The following is a 17,714-nucleotide window of genomic DNA, read 5'->3' as shown; positions in this document are numbered from 1 at the left end:
TTATAAATTTAATTAATTAATTAATTTGTTAACTATCATTTAATCAATTATTATTATTAATTAATTAATTTAATTAATTATTATTACTTGAATTTTAAACTAACAATCGGTAAACACATATTGACAGTTGAAATGTCAATATTATAATTATCTATCGAATTCATAAATACGGCTTGGTTTTTTTTTTAGCTGAACTTTTGTACCAATTCATCTTTCTTCCTTTTCTCTTCAAGAGGAAAGTAGAAGAAAGATGAATTGATGCAAAATTTTAGCCAAAAAGAACAGGTATCGATTGTAATGAAAATTTATAAAATGCTGTTTTCATATAAAGAACGGAAATGCGATTGGTTGTTGATTCGCAAGACAACAAATGAGAAATGCGTAATTCTTTACAGCTGCTTCGTCGCAACCAATCAGATGAACAATCAACAATTTCGTTAAGCTTCGTTTTCCCTCCAAATTAATAGAAGCAAGTTGATACAAGTTAATCCACGTCATATAAATATAAAAGATCGTACGCCCCACGTGAATGAGACGAAAATCTGAGGAAAGAATGACTTTCCTCGTTGTTAAGTCTCGAACCTGATGAGAGTAGAGATCAAATTACCGTAATGATTAGTAGTAGTAATAGTAGTAGTTCGCAGAATTAAAGCCTCGATTACTGTCGATCGCTGTTCCTGTCAGTGGCATTGTTGGAACCTATTGGAATGGTATTAACACTATTAACGCTGTTCAGATTCAAGGCGCTTTTGTTTGTGGCTTTCGTTTGTCCCCTCCACGTGACTAGTTCAACGATTTTGAAAATTTTGAGCAATTCTGGAGAAAAATCACGTCCTGACTTGCGATTTTTGTAATTCTTTCGTAGTATAATTGTTGTATGTACGTCATATACGATGACGCATTTACGAGGTGAACATTGTGAAGTCTCCATCTCCATTAGATCTGCTAGATAATCATATCAAACCGTCATTCGCGGCATATTTGTGTCGCGTTTGTATCGCAGCACGGTTAGCAGATTCTGTTGTGACAGTGAGATGCTCGAGCTTGCATTGCCACCGCGGCCGATCATCGTTCGGCTGTGACTGTTTGCGAGCTTCTGCTTCTGTCATTCAAATACAATGTCCTCGAAGAATAGATCATCCTCTTCTAAGGTTCATCCTCTAGTCTGTTCCTTCTGCAATTTGGCCGAGGACAATGAATTGGAATATGGAAAGATCTACGAGCATAATGGAATTGTTACCCACTATTATTGTTTGGTAGGTTTGCGATAATAATCTTAAATCAAGACATTAGTTTGATCTCTACTTTTATGAGTGTCCAAAAAATATCTAGGTTTAAAAGATGTCTGTTGTAAAACTTTCATCAAATATTAAACATAAATCTGTTTCAAAAATGTATTCTAATTCAATTATAGAAAATAGACTTTGATACAAACACTACAGAGATAGGAATATCTTCAAAATTATTGTTATATATTTTTTATCTACTTATGCCAATTTCCATCAATATAGATTAACTTTAATCTCTTAAACTTACTTAATTTCAACTTACTGTTCATCTTTTTCTAATTCTAAAAATTAGAAAAAGATTAAGTGTAAGGGCTTTTTCACCAACTTCTAATTAAATCAATTGATGATTAATTTGCAGAGATGCTAACAGCAGTTTAATGTATTTTTTTAGATGAACTGTGTTTAGTTCTCACATTGTGACAGTTAAGTCGATTAACATTTATCGGAATTGATAAAAGAGGCTCTAAGTTGAATCGAGATTAAAGTTAATCTACATTGGAAATCAACATTAATCATACAAATTTTCTTTTAGCTCTTGTCCTCGAACATGGAACAGAAAGGTAATGATGATGAAGGCATACTTGGATTCCTTGCTGAAGATATACAAAAGGAACTTCGTAGGGGAAAGAGATTGGTACATATATTAAAAGTATTATAATGGATGCTTTTCATTTAATGATACATGTTGACACATTCTATTTTTTTTCTTTGCAATCCATGAATAACAAAGATTAAGAACGTTACTTGTGTTGTGACTTGTTTCACTAAATGGAAAGCATCAATTCTATTGTCAAAGTTTCATAATTTTTTGAATTTTCGAGTTAGGGATCTTTCCTTATAAGTTCAAGTTACAATTTTGTAAGTAAATAAAGTTAATAGTAAATCTCATATTCCTTTAATACATAAAAAATATTTTTGTTACGAGTTGAGAATTTTACATTTATATTTTTAGGTATGCTCGTACTGCAAAAAACAAGGTGCTACTTTAGGTTGTTGTAACGTAAGATGCAAACGGATTTTTCATTTTCCTTGTGGCATGAAAGCTGGTTCTCTGCATCAGTTTTTCGGTGAATTTAGGTAAAAGAAAAATACCAAATTGACTGATCAATTGCGATTGCAGTGATCATCGAATAATTTATTTGGAATGTTTCAGATCATATTGCATAAACCACAGGCCGAAACAAAAGATTGATGAACAGGTTCTAAAACAGGCTGCTGCAGATATAATGTGTTATATTTGTTATGATAAAGTTAATACTAATGACTTTGTGAAAACATTATGGGCTCCCTGCTGTAAAAAAGATGCATGGTTTCATCGCATTTGTGTTCAGGTTAGTTTTAATATGGCTTCATGTCATAGTAATATTTTTTTAATATGAATACAGATTTATATATCCAAGACAATCTCTCATTTTTTAGCAACTTGCATTGAGTGCAGGGTATTTTTTCAAGTGTCCCTTATGTAACAATAAAAAAGATTTTCAAAAATCAATGTTAGAGTACGGCATTTTCGTGCCAAGTCAGTAAGTATGGTAAAACAAAATTCAGTAGTCATTTATTTTTACTTTCTTTATAACTTGTTAAGTTTGTAAACTCAGTTGTTGGTGTAAGTTAGTAGAAACTTAACATGCAAAAACTTACTTTTAGATTAATATTTACTATTAGTGCTATATACTAATTCGTTATTTATACAAAGTGTATAAAATACATAACAGCGTATAAGAATTTTTTTTATATAATTAGAGATGCTTCGTGGGAATTGGAACCAAATGCATTTGAAGAGCTTTTGTATAGGCATGATCAATGCGATGCACCGAAATGTCTTTGTCCAAAGGGAAGGAAATATACAAGTACTAATGCGTAAGTAATAGTTACTTATAACGATATTAAAGCTATGTGCTATACAAGAAACAAAATATTTTTGAAATATATAGTAAGTGGGAATTGGCCCTATGTCGTACTTGCGGTTCACAAGGTATCCATATGTCTTGCGGACAGTTGAAGTGGGCTAATCCGGTGTGGGAATGCGAAGAATGTACATCTATATTAAGTAAGTATGTTGTAAAAAAGAGATACATTGTAATTATAACATTTGTCTTATGTATTTTTTTTATAAAGGTAATGATCGTGTAAAACTAGGCAACAGTTCTGCAATAGGCAGGTATGCATCGTGTCTATTTGTTAATCTTACATATCGTAGAAAATTCCTAAAATGTTTATCTTGAATTGTTATAATCGAACAAATAACTTGCACATTTAATATGTCTAATTTATATATCTTTTTTTTCTTTTTTTTAGTACTAGTCAAAATAGGGATTCTGATTCAGATTTAAATTCAGACTCAGATTCAGATTCAGATTCAGATTTGGATAGTGATACAGATATCTCTGTGGGAACTGACTTCCCTATGCCGTGCGCCTTGACCGATTCATCTTCCACTTCTTCCTTAGAGTCTATTCTGGATAATATTAATTTGCGACCTGGACCACGTTCTTTTAAGTTACAACAGCAAATGATCAAACTAGGCCAATGGTTAATAATAACGATAATAGATTATGATAATGATAGAAAATATTTCAATTTTATAGGACATTTGCTTAGATGTAATGTACTATTTTACTTAACAGGTTAGACTTAACAAGTACCGTGCTTGAAAAGAATATAGCTGCTATTGAAACTAGTACAAAAGATGAATCAAAAAATGAATTCTTATTAAAAAATGATGAGAAGAAGGAGCCATTGATAAGTGAAGAAAGTAAGGAAAGTAAAAAAAATATTCTTCAGCGAGAAAGTAAGGAAGATAGCTTCCAGAAAGAAAAACAGTTGCATTTTCAGCGAAAAAATAAAGAAGATAGCCCCCGGAAAAAAAAACAGTTGCCCAGCAAAAATAATGAAAAATCTCAGCCGATTCAGACGAAGACAGATGTTATCATAATTGAAAGCGATGATGATATGGAGGTAAATGATTAATTAATTAGAAAGAGAACAATTTAAAAAATTTGAATTATGCTTTTAATAAATTTATGATTAAAAGCATCGAATTTTTGTTAAATAAAATTATATGCATTATCATAAATTTACTGCTTAATAATATTGATTTAATTTGCTTTTATTACAGCTTATTACATTAACACAAAAAACGAATCTTTCATCTGTACACATGAAACAGCCTACACAATTTAGCAGTTTGTGTCTTCCTAGCACATCAACATCGAAGAAGTTAAATGCAACAGTGGGATCTAAAAGTCAAAATGTAGCGACAATTGATTTATTAGAAAAGGATTATATCGATTTACCAAAACCTATTGCAGAAAGAGCTTCGAAGAAAAACGAATCTATCATCTCCAAGGACCAAATCGATGTACTTACGTCACAAGAATCTACATTAGATCTAATTACTTCAAACGTTATAAAAACGGAAGAAACAAGTGAAACGTCATTTATGAATATCAAAATTACTAATGTTGTTTCTCTGCCACCTGAAGTGTTCGAAAGTGTACCTGATGTTATATGTGACAATATCACATTACATGCTAATACCTCGCCTCTTTCTATAAATGAAACATTAGAGCAACTCGTTACCTCTGTCTCATCGAAGCGTAGCATGCATGAAGGTAATTTATGGAGAGAAAGGAAAAGAAGTTTATTACGGTTATTGTTACTATGATTGATAACGTTATATTATATTTTTCAGCGAATAACATTAACAACTGCAAGAAGATCAAAAGAAATAATTTCGACGAAAGGTTGCACGAAACATATTCTCGAGTCGGAACTACAGTATCTGATAGAAATGAAACAAATAATACTCAAAATGATGCAAAAAATAGTACAAATAATACAGATAGTCTGCAAAGTGAAAGAACATCTGCAAACAAGTTCATTCCACTGTTAAGTAATAATCCAGCAAATAATTTATCTTCACAACACAATTATATACAAATTAAGGCAAATGATGTGCAACATATGAATCAAATTTTATCAAATTTGGAAGGAAATACTGTACATGTTAATCTAAACCAGAGGAACGAAAACCGAGTCACACAAGCAAATACGACAGAATTTGTAACTTTCACTAAGAATAATCCAGTTTTATTGCCAATTAGTAGTTATTACCTTCAACAAATACCGAATTTTACGGCAATTGATCAAAATGATGGAAAAAATGAAACAAACTTGTATGGTGTACCATCGAATAGCATAATTCTACCACGTGTGACAGATAATATCACTGTGCTTAGTAATTCAACAGTACTTAGCAATCCTCTGCTAAATCAACCAGTAATGACTAATGTAACTGCGCCTATTCTGAGCGACAAACGAATAATAACAGTAAATCAACAAGAAGCTGCATCAAGGAAAGATGTACTTTCTAGTACACCTAGTATTGAGAACATTTCCACAAACAAGACGACACACAAGAAGAACGTAAGTAATTCAAGAACTTCAACAATTATCATGTTGAATATCCAGCCGAAAACTAAAAATGTTTTATAAAATGTACATAAAATACACTTCCGGAACAAAAATATCATTATTAGTTATGATTAACGTTAAAATATTTTTATACAATAAATCTTCGTGAAGATATCGCGTTTTTAATTAAATAAAATAGAAATATATTCTGGCGAGAAACATGGTGCGGGGAGTATAAGTTGTTGTAAATCGATTTCCCCGTACCTCTTCTCCAGTGTATATCTTGCGATTCTAACAGTGTGACGGGGATGCAGGCAGACCTGAGACTGAATCTACCAACAATAAGAAAGCTGACCCATCAAATTGTTCCTGCAAGTGAGTACATTTTTAAGTGTTCAACGACCAACTTCGGCCCCTATTGTAAGTTGTTTATACCTAGAAAAAAGTTATATAAATTGAAAAAAATCAGTTTTTTCATTGATTTTTTAAGTAAAAAACCTTTGAATTTATTTTCTCCTCGAAGGTATTTTTATTTCAACTTAAAAGAATCAATGAAAGAAACGAGTTTTTCAATTTATATAACTTTATAATTTACTTGATTTCAAGAAATGACATTCAAATCGAAGAAATTTTTCTCTAAGTGTAAATAATTGACAAATCAATACGATGAAAAAGAATGAAAATTGAATTCTATATATGAATGATAAAAATCTTTTGTGCGTTAATATTAATTTATTATTGTAGTGTCTTCGACAAACAAACCATTGCCTGTCAAAGATCTAACGCAACCTGCAGTGTCTTCCCACAAATCACTAACAACCATGTCACATGTCATCGACCTGGACTGATACCACGTTACGTGAATCTACAGGACCTGAAATTTCGAGTCTGCGCATCGAACAATATTGAAGTATGTTTAATAGATTTTATTGATAACAACAAACAATAAAACCTAAGATACAATTGAGAAGCTCAGGCAATAAGAACAGAATAACAGATTCAAGAACTGTATACTCAAATATAGACGGTTTTTTAAATTTGTTCTCTGTTCCTTGTCTATGATTTGAAATTGTCTTATGTTTCATTTTCTTGTCGTGCGTTAATTTAATTATATTTTTTTGCTTAGATGATTTTATACGATACGTTTTCCGTAAATATTTCGATGAAGAACTTCAAGGAAAGTAAGAGATTGGCAGATGTAGCTGCATCGCGGGAAGCAAAAGAAATGTCTACCATTGCATCTCGTGAAGCTTCGTGCAGTTCAAATTATACCGACAATATTACAACTGAGAGACATTTTCGCTCTTTGAAAAATGAAAATTTTTCAATTAATGACAAAATATACATAGCGCACAGTCAGGATGATGCTAAAGAGAATTTAAATCCGATCAGATCTAAAGTATTATTGCATAACGATACATTAGACAATGTGAACTCGACAAATAATATTGACAGCGCAATGAAAAATAACTGTTTTAAAGTTCACGAGAATGACAGTGAGACGTGTCTCGTTTCAAGTGATACTAATGTAAGTGTATTAAATCGAACAATTTGCAATACGAATGTAGATAATATTGTATCGCTTATTTCGAACCAAGGTTCACGAATTAGTTTAGAAACTGTACAGCGACATAAACAAGCGTCTATAAACAGTGTGCATATAGAAGAAAGGTCCAGGGCTCAACTATTTTTCAAGGAGACTAATAGAATAGTACACAGTGTTGATTTTGATTTAAATGTTAATATGAATAAAAACATTGAGAAAATATCGCAAAATGATATCACTGTTCAACATACTGATAATAAAATTGGTAATGATCATACAGACGATTCTCCGACATTACAGAACGGTTTAAAAAATTTAAATAGTATGAACATCAGTTCGAAGATCAATAACCGGAACGTCACGCGAGTCTCGAATATTACAAAGTTTAATGAACATAGTATTCTAAGTAAGCAGATCGATGCGTGCAATTCTAAAAAGTTCATTCAATGCATAGCGTTTCAAGAAAATACTGTATGTCGTAATGGTGAGACTAGGATAAAAAATAATGAATTTTGTCTCAAAGTGAGTATAGATTTATGTAAGATACAAAATCTAATTGACTCTAAACCGGAATTATTTAAAAATTCAAAGCATAACGCTAATGATCAATGGCATAAGCATACAAATCGATTACCTGGCTTAGATAACTATGTTTGACAATAGGATACTGTGATATTGAGAATAGAAATAGGGTGATTTCCAGCAAGAGACACGTATGATACAGTGTAACACAGTGAATCATTACATTCTTATTATTTGTCAATGTTAAACGAAGATGATCACTATATCATACTTTGTCGCTTATTGGAAAGCACCAATAATAATTATCCGCCTAAAAATAGGGAATTACAGAACTTAAATTACGCGAACATCAAGTGGATGCAAAAAATGTTATCCTCGATGCAAATACGTATCCTAAAATATTAAGTTTTAAATTAGGGATTTAAAACATTTCAAAATACCTCAGACAGAGAGTTAACATGGAGAACATTCTGTATGATAAAAAATATGAATAGTATAAATAAAAGCAGAAAATAATAGATATTTGTTGATGAGTTTTGTATGGTGTTAGAATAAATTGGACAATTTATCGAATTCATTTTCTAATTAAGTTTTATTTTCTATTTTCTGCTAATTTTCTCCTGCTATGAATTATCTATAAAATATAATTGTCAAATTCTATGTATTAATATTATATTAATACTGTTCTTTGATATAAAACAAAATTTATTTTTTATATTATACTAAAATATGTAATTTTTTTAAATGATAAATTTATTTAAATATAACTTTTCTTTTTGTAACATTTTTTTATAACGATTAAAAAATTAAATCCTGCTTCTTAATTTGCTTAGAGAATTTCTATATTTCTATATTTCCTTTTTAGAGCCATCTTGCTATCAAAAATAAAAAAACATGTTATTTTCTTTTTCTTGCAATATATGTCAAAATAATTTTTTTGCAGATTCAATAGTTTGATAAATTGGTATTCAATTGGTATACAAAATAATTCGTAAAAAGCCAGACTATTCATGAAAATATAATTATTAATCTTGTATCCATTTTTATTAGAGATGTGTGATGGATGGTGATACAAGGAAATATGAAACATGAAATTATAATGCGCTTACTATGTACAGTAATAAAAAAAAATATCGACTATTTTAATATAATTTGTCAATTCATCATGTTAAATGTAAATAAAGACATTCCAACAAATTAATTTATTACAATCATGCAAAAAATTTGATTTTTCACTTTCTACTGCTCAGAAAAATGAAATCTATTTTATTTAGAAATTATTCAAGAATGAAAATTCTTTTATTATGGATTTTCATTAATTTTTTAACTAACTTTTAAATTATCTAATATGTACATTACCATACACAAAATATTTTTAATTAATATTGAAATAAATTAAATTTTATCATCAAATGATATTTGCAATTATGAAAACTAATTAGTTAATAGATTGTAAACATATGGTTAGAAGAATATAGAATTGTATCTTGGCTTAAATTTTTTTTATTAAATTGATGTTTACATATTATACTGCTGGATCATCCCCCTTAGTAGTACGTGTATAGATAAGTTGTGCATGATGCTGCACAACTTGCTTGATGAAGCCTTTCTGCTGAAGTTCTATCAGTGCCCGTCTTGCGAGAGATCCCCTAATTTTTAACCTTTCGCTAACAATCGATGGAGTAATCAATTTGTATTGCGGTACTTCTCTCAACAGCTTCTCATATGTGAGTTTGTCGAAGAGTACTTGATTGTTTAACTTATCACGTACTTTTCCTTTGGACCACTTCTGCAAGAATACGAAGAGAGAGAATATTATATCAAAACGATTTTAACGTCACATTAAAAATAACAAGAAAAAAATCTAATTAAATCTCATCAGACTCATTAAATCAGTTTTTACTTCCATAACCTATTCAAGTTGAAAAATGCACATCAAATGAGATTAACTGTTTGAAATTATCTACCATTAGTATTGTATTAAGATATATACAAACCTTCTTCTTGGCCTTTCCACCAGATCCACCCTCCTTCTTCTTCTGTGTTTTCTGAGGCTGTTTAGAAGAACTCTTTGTATCCTTTTTAGGCGGCTATAATAAGATCAAACATAAGACACATTCGAAAGATAAAATTTAATTGTATCCAAAAGTTATGGTCAGACTCATTAAATCAGTATTTTACTGTCATAGTATTTATCTAGAAAATAACTGGTCATCATAAATTTTACCAAAAATATAGATCTATATATATATCCCCAAAACAAAAAGATCTCTTCAATGTTTTGGAAAGGTACTGTCTGAATTATTTTATATATTGTTTGAACTTGTTACTTCTTTAGTATTTTCTTTGTATTTTAAATCGAAAGATTGAAAATATTTTGTATTTAGTAATTCAAATAATAAGATTGATTGTCAATCTTAGTATTTGAAATACAAAATACAATTATGTTTCTTAAATGAAAGTACTTCATTACTTCATATGTCCCAGTCCTAGTAGCAGTGCTATAGTAATAACTCTACCTGAGCTTATTCTCTTTATTGCTTCTTGCACGGCTTATATTTCTTTTTTTCTTTTCATATTGAAGAGAAAGAGAAAATATATACAAAACTCACTTTCAGCTGAGAACAGATCTCTGAATGTAATCCATGAATGTGATATTTAAAACCCAAAGAGAGACTGAAGAGAACGATACGTTTGCATTCAAATTTGTGCAAAGACATTGTTTAAAGTTTATAGAAATATTAATAGACAGGCAAACTTCATTTCAAGCATAAGAAAAAAAGACAGGTTATGTTATCAGGGTATGATAATCTTTAGTTGTTATTTCAATATATTCTTTGAATATACAATCATTATCATTATCTTACTTTAGTATTAAATATTATACCATTATCAAACTAAAGTAAAAAAATAAAGCAAGGAAATTAAATTTGTTGCAGCAACGTGGAGGATCCAAGAAATGCTTTTCGTATGTAAACAAGATGCACCTAGCGTGTAACTCGCAATCTAATAAAAATTTACCATTTTTCACGAGCCTCTCATACTCTACGTAATATCTATGAATCTTTTACGGGATCGCATTGAAAATGTCGCACAGTTAACAACTTACCATGGTGGCTGTCGCGTGAAAAAGAAAAGGGAAATAGACTGTTCGCCATCGTGCGACGTCACTTCCGTTGATGACAGCAATCGTCGCGCCATCTACGTCAATTCTCCCGGCCCGAATCCAGCAACTACATTTACAATTACGTTGATCGAAGTCACGGCGACGTGGACTTATTGCGGGGAGACGAGTCGTCGACGTCGGTTGACAATCATGAGGGGAAACGTTGACTGTCATCGTCGAATTTAATTTCGTTCCCATTTGCGACGCAGCTGGTTCTCGTTCCTCCCGTTCTGCCCGTTCATCGACTGATCGGGATCACGCGGCATGGCCACGCTCCTCTACAGCGCACCTTCCTGCCGCGCGCGATCCAGTTTTCCGCACTTCTGACAGCCGGCATGCAGTACAGGACAGCGGATTGACATCGACGGGACGGATTTGACAGCGCGACAGGTGAGTTTCGCATGGGGCGCGGATTAGGTTAGGTTAGGTTAGAGTATCCTAAACGTTGGACGTGGCCGCGCGTGAACGTACGTATGTATGCACGCACATGTTTGTATGTGTTGCTCCAATTAATGGAACTTGACGCGTGTCAAACAGCTGGGAATACCTTATGTCGACTGGTCTGATTAATCGCTACGCTTTGTCTCTTCGTGCCTGGTGTTGCAGAAGAGACTCCGGGAGTCTTCGACTATTTTGTTGAGACAAATGTGCGTCTGTTCTTAATTTAAAAATTTATGTGATTTCTGAATTTATTTATTACCTCAAGAGCGACATGTCTTATGGCAACATATGTACATATATAGCTATACATTTATTTACGAAAATATAAACGATCATTTTATTATTTAGATTGTGAAAAATACAAATGTTATTTCTGAGAAAAAAGGCACTTATTCGGAATGTTTTTGCTTTAGCGAAGCTTTATTTTGGTGCTTTTGTTATTATTATCAAACTTTTCTCTTGATCTTTGTTATATTTTTTAATACTGAATCTTTACTTTAGTGTCCTAGCTTTATCTTTGTTTTATTTTTTAATACTTCGATATTTTTGTTTTATTTCAAAGCTTTACTTTATCTTAGTATTTTTGTTTTATTTTTATGTCGAAACTTTACTTGCTTTAGGACCGATTATTCCACCTTTTGATAAATTTTACCTGTGAGATAAATCTGGTAAGCCGCGCATGTGATTGGGTAATCTTGCTACTTACCTAACAAAATTTACCAAAAGGTGGAACAATCGGCCTTTAATGTTTTATCTTAATACTGACATATTGTCTTTATTTTACTTTGATACTGATGTTTATTTTTATTCACTTTTTGGTCCATCTTGTCATGACACTAAATTTTCTCCTTAGGACAGATTTACGCCTGTAGAATCAGTGTGATTCCAAGATGCTGCCCCTTTCTCACAGTCCACGCGACTCACGCTCCAACTTCCGAAGTAGGATCAAGGAGAAGCTGCTTAGTTGGAAACGTCTCATCTTCTCTGACCCGAACACTCGTAACTTGTTTCTGTTCCTGATTCTCAACCTGTCCTTTGCCTTCGTCGAACTGCTATATGGAATATGGACCAACAGTCTCGGTCTCATCTCCGACAGTTTTCACATGTTCTTTGACTGCACTGGCCTGCTATTTGGTTTAGCGGCATCCGTCATCACCAAGTGGAGGGCAAACGACAGATACTCATATGGATACGTTAGAGCCGAAGTGTTAGGTGGCTTTGTGAACGGACTGCTCCTATTATTTATAGCCTTATTTATCATGTCGGAAGCAGTGGAACGAGCCATCGAGCCACCGGAGATTAAACACGAGAGGCTGTTCGTTGTCTCTGTGTTGGGATTGATAGTGAATTTAGTAGGAATATGTGCATTTAAACATGGACATGGACATAATCACGGCCATAGTCATGGTCATAGTCATGGTGGGAGGGGACACCATGGTCACTCTCACTCCCAGAATCATGACTACTCTCTCTTGAATCATAACTATGACCATCATGTCGAGATGGAAATGTCCTTCAGTGGTACGAACTCGCAAATTATGAAGGGCGTATTCTTGCACATACTTGCAGACACTCTCGGCTCTGTGGGAGTTATCATATCGGCTGTACTGATGCAAATGTTCGGCTGGATGATCGCCGATCCGATATGCTCTATGCTTATAGCAGTATTGATAGTTTTAAGTGTAATCTCATTGATGAAAGAGTCGTGGGAGATACTTATGCAAAGACAGCCAGTAGCTCTGGATCATGTTCTGTCGCAGTGCTACAATAAGGTAACACAGATACCCGGCGTCTACAGTGTACAAGAACCGCACTTTTGGACCCTGTGCTCGGATGTGTATGTCGGATGTTTGAAATTGGAAGTGGCGAGAGAAGTAGATCCCAAATCTGTCGTGATGACAACGCAAAAGATTTTCCAAGCGGCGGGCGTTAGACATCTCACGGTCCAACTCGATTACGCTCCCATGTGATCTACGAAAAGTATGACGCGCATTGCGGAGTGTTCTTACGAATGTAACGGAAGCGTGTCTAGACTCTGTCAGAGCTGGGAGACAGGGAACACGACGGTGCCGCAGAATGTCTTCGCTACGTCAAAAATCTGTGATTGTGCGCGTTGGAATAGCAATCAGTATCGTCATGGATTACAAATCGTTTGAGGATCATGCATGCCTTAGGAGAGAAGTTACTGACACGGAATGATTGAAAAATAATTCCTAAGAATATTTCTAACCGAATCAAATTACTAGTTAAAACCGTTTCTAAAACACGATGTATGATAAAAGTATGTAGTTCCCATTTCCATATTAGATACTCAGAGCAATGGTCAGTTAAATTCTCTTCTCTGGAACAAATGTCACTGTTTGTTCGTCTTTTATATAAATACTTTACCTCTATCGGAGCACAAGCTCATCTCTATTTGTATGAGCTTTGACTTGTAATTATTCATCATTACAAGCATTTCAAATCCAGGTTTAATTTAGCTATATTGTAATATAAGAATAGCATTGCTTAGATTTTTTATTTTTGCAATGATGCCTTAAGGTACGTTTGTAAGAATATTTTTTGAACAAGACTTCCGAGAGCAAAAGAAGGTGCTGAATCTTATATCTATATATAATTTGTATAATAATAACTAATTAAAACAATTATTATCTCGTTTCAATGGAATTAAATTATCGTAAGTTTGGAACGGTATGTTAGAACAATGCAAGCGGCCATAACAATCTGGAGACAGCTGTAGAGAGCTAGTCATACTTGTGCAAGAAATAAGGAAAATAATGAACAGTAAATACTACGCATAACTTGAATGAATACTTTTACATGAAAATATATCCTTCATTTTTATATAATGATCTAAAAGAAAGATTGCTATTTGTATTTTTTCATCCATGCTAAGTATTACCTTCCTTGTTACTATTAATAATATTTGAACTGTTACTGTAATATGAACAGAAACTTAGCGTGGAACATTTGTTGAATAACCGTACCGGTTATATATGCACAATCTGTTGGACGAATTTATGTAATATTATTTGTATATAATTTATAATTATGTTATTAGGCTAATACCAATTATAGCCAAATAAACAGAATATTGCAAGTTAACGATGTCGAATAAAAAATCGAAGCTTGCGAAAACATCTAATGCCAGGAATTATGAAATATAGATGAGAGAATTCCAAAGTATTTTCTTCCTAGAAAATATATCCTTCTTAATTTATTACAGAATGCTTTCTTCCTAAACACAACGTAAAACTTTTTGGATCCTTGAGAATGTTAATCGAAAAATCATTAAATGCGATATTTCTCTCTAAAACTTAGATTCACGATTAAATAATAGGGGACTAAATACATAAATTTAGAATAACGATTTCGTTACATTTCTATAAAATAAAGGGATCAATAATAGTAAACAATTTTTGCATTTTACGTGTATCATATTAAAATATATTATAATATATATTAAGTCAATATACATTACAATACATATTAATATGGCCGTATAGAAATATCAAAGCATTGATTCCGATTGTGATGAAGCAAGCCAAATAATTTTAACAATTGTATTAAAACAATTGTATTTGAATATTGAATATTGCAATGGAACTGTTTCGATTATTTAATTTTACGAAGAAACATAGTGTCATGATTGTATGCCAGGCGATAATTAATGGCTTTTTTTCTTAGATGAATCGAGTGAGAATATTTGTTGTAGCGCACGAGTTGAGGTAACGCATTATACGTATCTTATTGCGTTTTCCTAATATCCTCATTGTATAGATTATGAACGCAGATTGCGTTGTGATTATTATAAAAAAAAGTAAGTAATAAAAGATACTTGCAATAGGCTCTATGTCTTTTAACAATCTGCTAGTATGAATAATTTTTTACGATTTGTGATAAAGGCTCATTTAATTTATCAATATTGACAACCAGCTACTTATATAAGTTCTGAATGAGTTATACTTTTTAATTTTTACATATTAGATATGGGAAAAAGTTCGTGGCGTTTTTCCCGTTAGATGGCATTAAAAAAACGCCACGAACTTTTTCCCACACCTAATACATTAATTTTTAAATGTACGAGTTTCTTATCCTTATCTTAATGATAATTTGAAGCCTTAGTGGTCGAGCTGGCTAAGACACTCTACCCGAAAAGTTGAGAGATCTCAGATTCGAATGGCTGAGATAATATTTTTCGCAATAAATTTCTTTCTTTCTAATTTAATTTAGGGGGGATTATTAGCGTTTCAGAATGATTGTGTTGAAACCGAATGTTATCGGCTCGCAATTATCTGAAATAAATTAATTTAATAAAAGAATATATAATGTATTATTTATAACATCCAAAATTTGACTGATCTTAGCTTTTTTTATTATTTGATGTATTCACATATACGGTCGTGCTTAAAATTCTAAATATCAATGATAATAATTATGCAGTAAAATAAGTCATGAATAATTCTTAATGTTACAATTTCTTTTGCAAGTTCATCAATGTTTTTTTAAGTGGTTGCATTTGCGATTACCAAGATGAAATTTTCAAACACATATTACATTTATTTGGAGAAGATATGTGTACACATATAAATACATAAATATTTATAATAAAATTACTCAAGTTGATTCCACATGGGTATGTCGGGCGCTTATTTCGCAAGACGCCGCAGATATATCGCTCGGCCAGCGTGTATTTTGTATATTTCTGTTGGATATTTCTCTTTACGTGTTTCTCTTTGTATGTGTATAAGCATGTGTAACATCAGCTTCAGTCTTGCCGAGTGTTGGCTTTCTCATAAAACGGGCTCACAAATGTTTAACAGGCCGCACGATAGTCATCGCGCGGTATAATCGAAGAGACTCTTATGTACATAGCAAACTATCAAAAATGACAAAATTCGTCGTACACACGCTCGAGCGGGAGCACTTACGTATCTAATCGGACAATAAAAGTAATCTTTTATTTGGGGGGGTTGGTATGTTTTGAAAAAACGCGAAAAGGGAGAGAAAATCCTTGATAAGATCATTTCTCCGTAACGCCGATCAAAGATCTGAGACAGAGTGCTTCCTAATTGTTTATATTAATTTTAGGCAATGAATTTATAGAGTTCAGAAAAAATATATGCATATATATAATTATTATTAGATATTTTAAAATATTATTCAAAATGGAATAATATAATTATAATGCACATGTATAATGCATATGTATTTGTATTATAATATTATATATTTATAATATTTCTAAAAATATCTAATAGTATTCATATGAATTTTTTTATCTTGACTTTTTATCTGACTCTAAAAATTCACTTCCTAAAGTACTGATATATAATTAATAATTATCCTGTTGGAATAAAAATTAAAAGATTTAAATATCCTTCTAATATTTAGATCTTAATTTTCTTATAAATTGTCTAGACAATAACAAGTTTTTGATGGTGTAATTTAAAGTAAAACTTATTTTTTCAGAATTTCACTTCTGGAGAATTGATTATAAGGCGTTTAAAGTTAAATATTTTGAAGATACAACAAATTCTTTTAAAAAAGGGCTTATTAATATTAACTTTTTTTATTATTAAATTTTATTATTAAATTCAAAAGACGAAATTAACAAATTCACTAAAATTATAACTAATTTTCTAATAAAAAAAGATTCGAAAATATCTTTTTGCTTGTGTGTACTACATAAGTGCTTAAAAATATTTATATCTCATTTCTTATAAAGTCTAATTTATTTTTTAATTTATTATGTTTATAAATGATGGCAGATTTTTGATCGGCGCTCTGTACAAAACATAATTAGTAAAGACTCCCCCACGTTTCGCAGATTACTCCCTTTGATTTTCATTGGTGGTTCCATTTGAATGGCAGTTATCGTTAGTGTACTGGCGATTGATCAGAATTGATCGATCAAGATCACGCTGGTTGACATTGTTCTCAGCTCGTTTAAAATGCAGTTTATTATAGACTTTTTCGCGCAATCGTAGGAACGACTCTTCCTAAAATATTTGTGTGATGTCGATATCAGAGCTTCCGCATTTAATTAAACGCGATCGGACGACTGTCGATTCACGATGACGTTCGAGGCGATTTTTTTTCTTTTATTATAAGCAAAAATTTGAAAACGAGTTCAGCGCTAAGTGCGGCGCGCGAAGAGCGCGGATTCTCAAGTATTATGCGAGTTGGCAGTCATCTTAATTACAATAATTAATTACTTTATACAACAATAGCTTGCGTCGGGTGCCTGCCTATTATGTATCTTCTATCGCAAGAATTATGAATATTCGAGACTTTCTTTCCTTCCACATCGCCACGGGAACGCACGTACACG

The 17,714-nt window shown here is 32.0% G+C and overlaps 3 protein-coding genes across 6 annotated transcripts; 2 read left to right on the top strand and 1 right to left on the bottom strand.

Moving 5' to 3' along the window:
- Positions 1-2,325: 2,325 nt before the first annotated feature.
- On the top strand, positions 2,326-8,278 carry LOC108684731 (MATH and LRR domain-containing protein PFE0570w-like). The gene is made up of 12 exons (XM_018189197.1): positions 2,326-2,366; positions 2,443-2,620; positions 2,709-2,812; positions 3,033-3,149; positions 3,224-3,339; positions 3,629-3,821; positions 3,917-4,247; positions 4,408-4,903; positions 4,984-5,717; positions 6,004-6,080; positions 6,450-6,615; positions 6,832-8,278. Exons 1-12 carry the CDS (start codon positions 2,326-2,328, stop codon positions 7,906-7,908), a joined length of 3,630 nt encoding a protein of 1,209 aa, XP_018044686.1. The 3' UTR covers positions 7,909-8,278.
- A 982-nt stretch (positions 8,279-9,260) lies between these two features.
- LOC108684852 (40S ribosomal protein S25) lies at positions 9,261-11,222 on the bottom strand. Its single transcript, XM_018189385.1, has 3 exons — positions 10,883-11,222; positions 9,771-9,863; positions 9,261-9,562 (listed from the first exon to the last, which is right to left on the bottom strand). The coding sequence occupies exons 1-3, from the start codon at positions 11,135-11,137 to the stop codon at positions 9,299-9,301; spliced, it is 612 nt and encodes a 203-aa protein (XP_018044874.1). The 5' UTR covers positions 11,138-11,222; the 3' UTR covers positions 9,261-9,298.
- A 34-nt stretch (positions 11,223-11,256) lies between these two features.
- Positions 11,257-13,865, top strand: LOC108684833 (zinc transporter 7). Of its 4 annotated transcripts, none has more exons than XM_018189348.1 (2): positions 11,257-11,329; positions 12,234-13,865. In XM_018189348.1, the coding sequence occupies exon 2, from the start codon at positions 12,271-12,273 to the stop codon at positions 13,348-13,350; it is 1,080 nt and encodes a 359-aa protein (XP_018044837.1). In that variant the 5' UTR covers positions 11,257-11,329; positions 12,234-12,270; the 3' UTR covers positions 13,351-13,865. The 4 variants fall into 4 exon arrangements, with proteins under 4 accessions (XP_018044837.1, XP_018044846.1, XP_018044863.1 ...); XM_018189357.1 differs by having other exon boundaries at positions 11,261-11,329; positions 12,239-13,865; XM_018189374.1 differs by lacking the exon at positions 11,257-11,329 and adding an exon at positions 11,465-11,586 and having other exon boundaries at positions 12,239-13,865.
- The last annotated feature ends 3,849 nt before the right edge of the window (positions 13,866-17,714 follow it).

This window comes from Atta colombica, unplaced genomic scaffold, assembly GCF_001594045.1.
Source record: "Atta colombica isolate Treedump-2 unplaced genomic scaffold, Acol1.0 scaffold100, whole genome shotgun sequence".
Classification (NCBI taxonomy): domain Eukaryota; kingdom Metazoa; phylum Arthropoda; class Insecta; order Hymenoptera; family Formicidae; genus Atta; species Atta colombica.
This window is presented reverse-complemented; position numbering and strand designations above follow the sequence as displayed.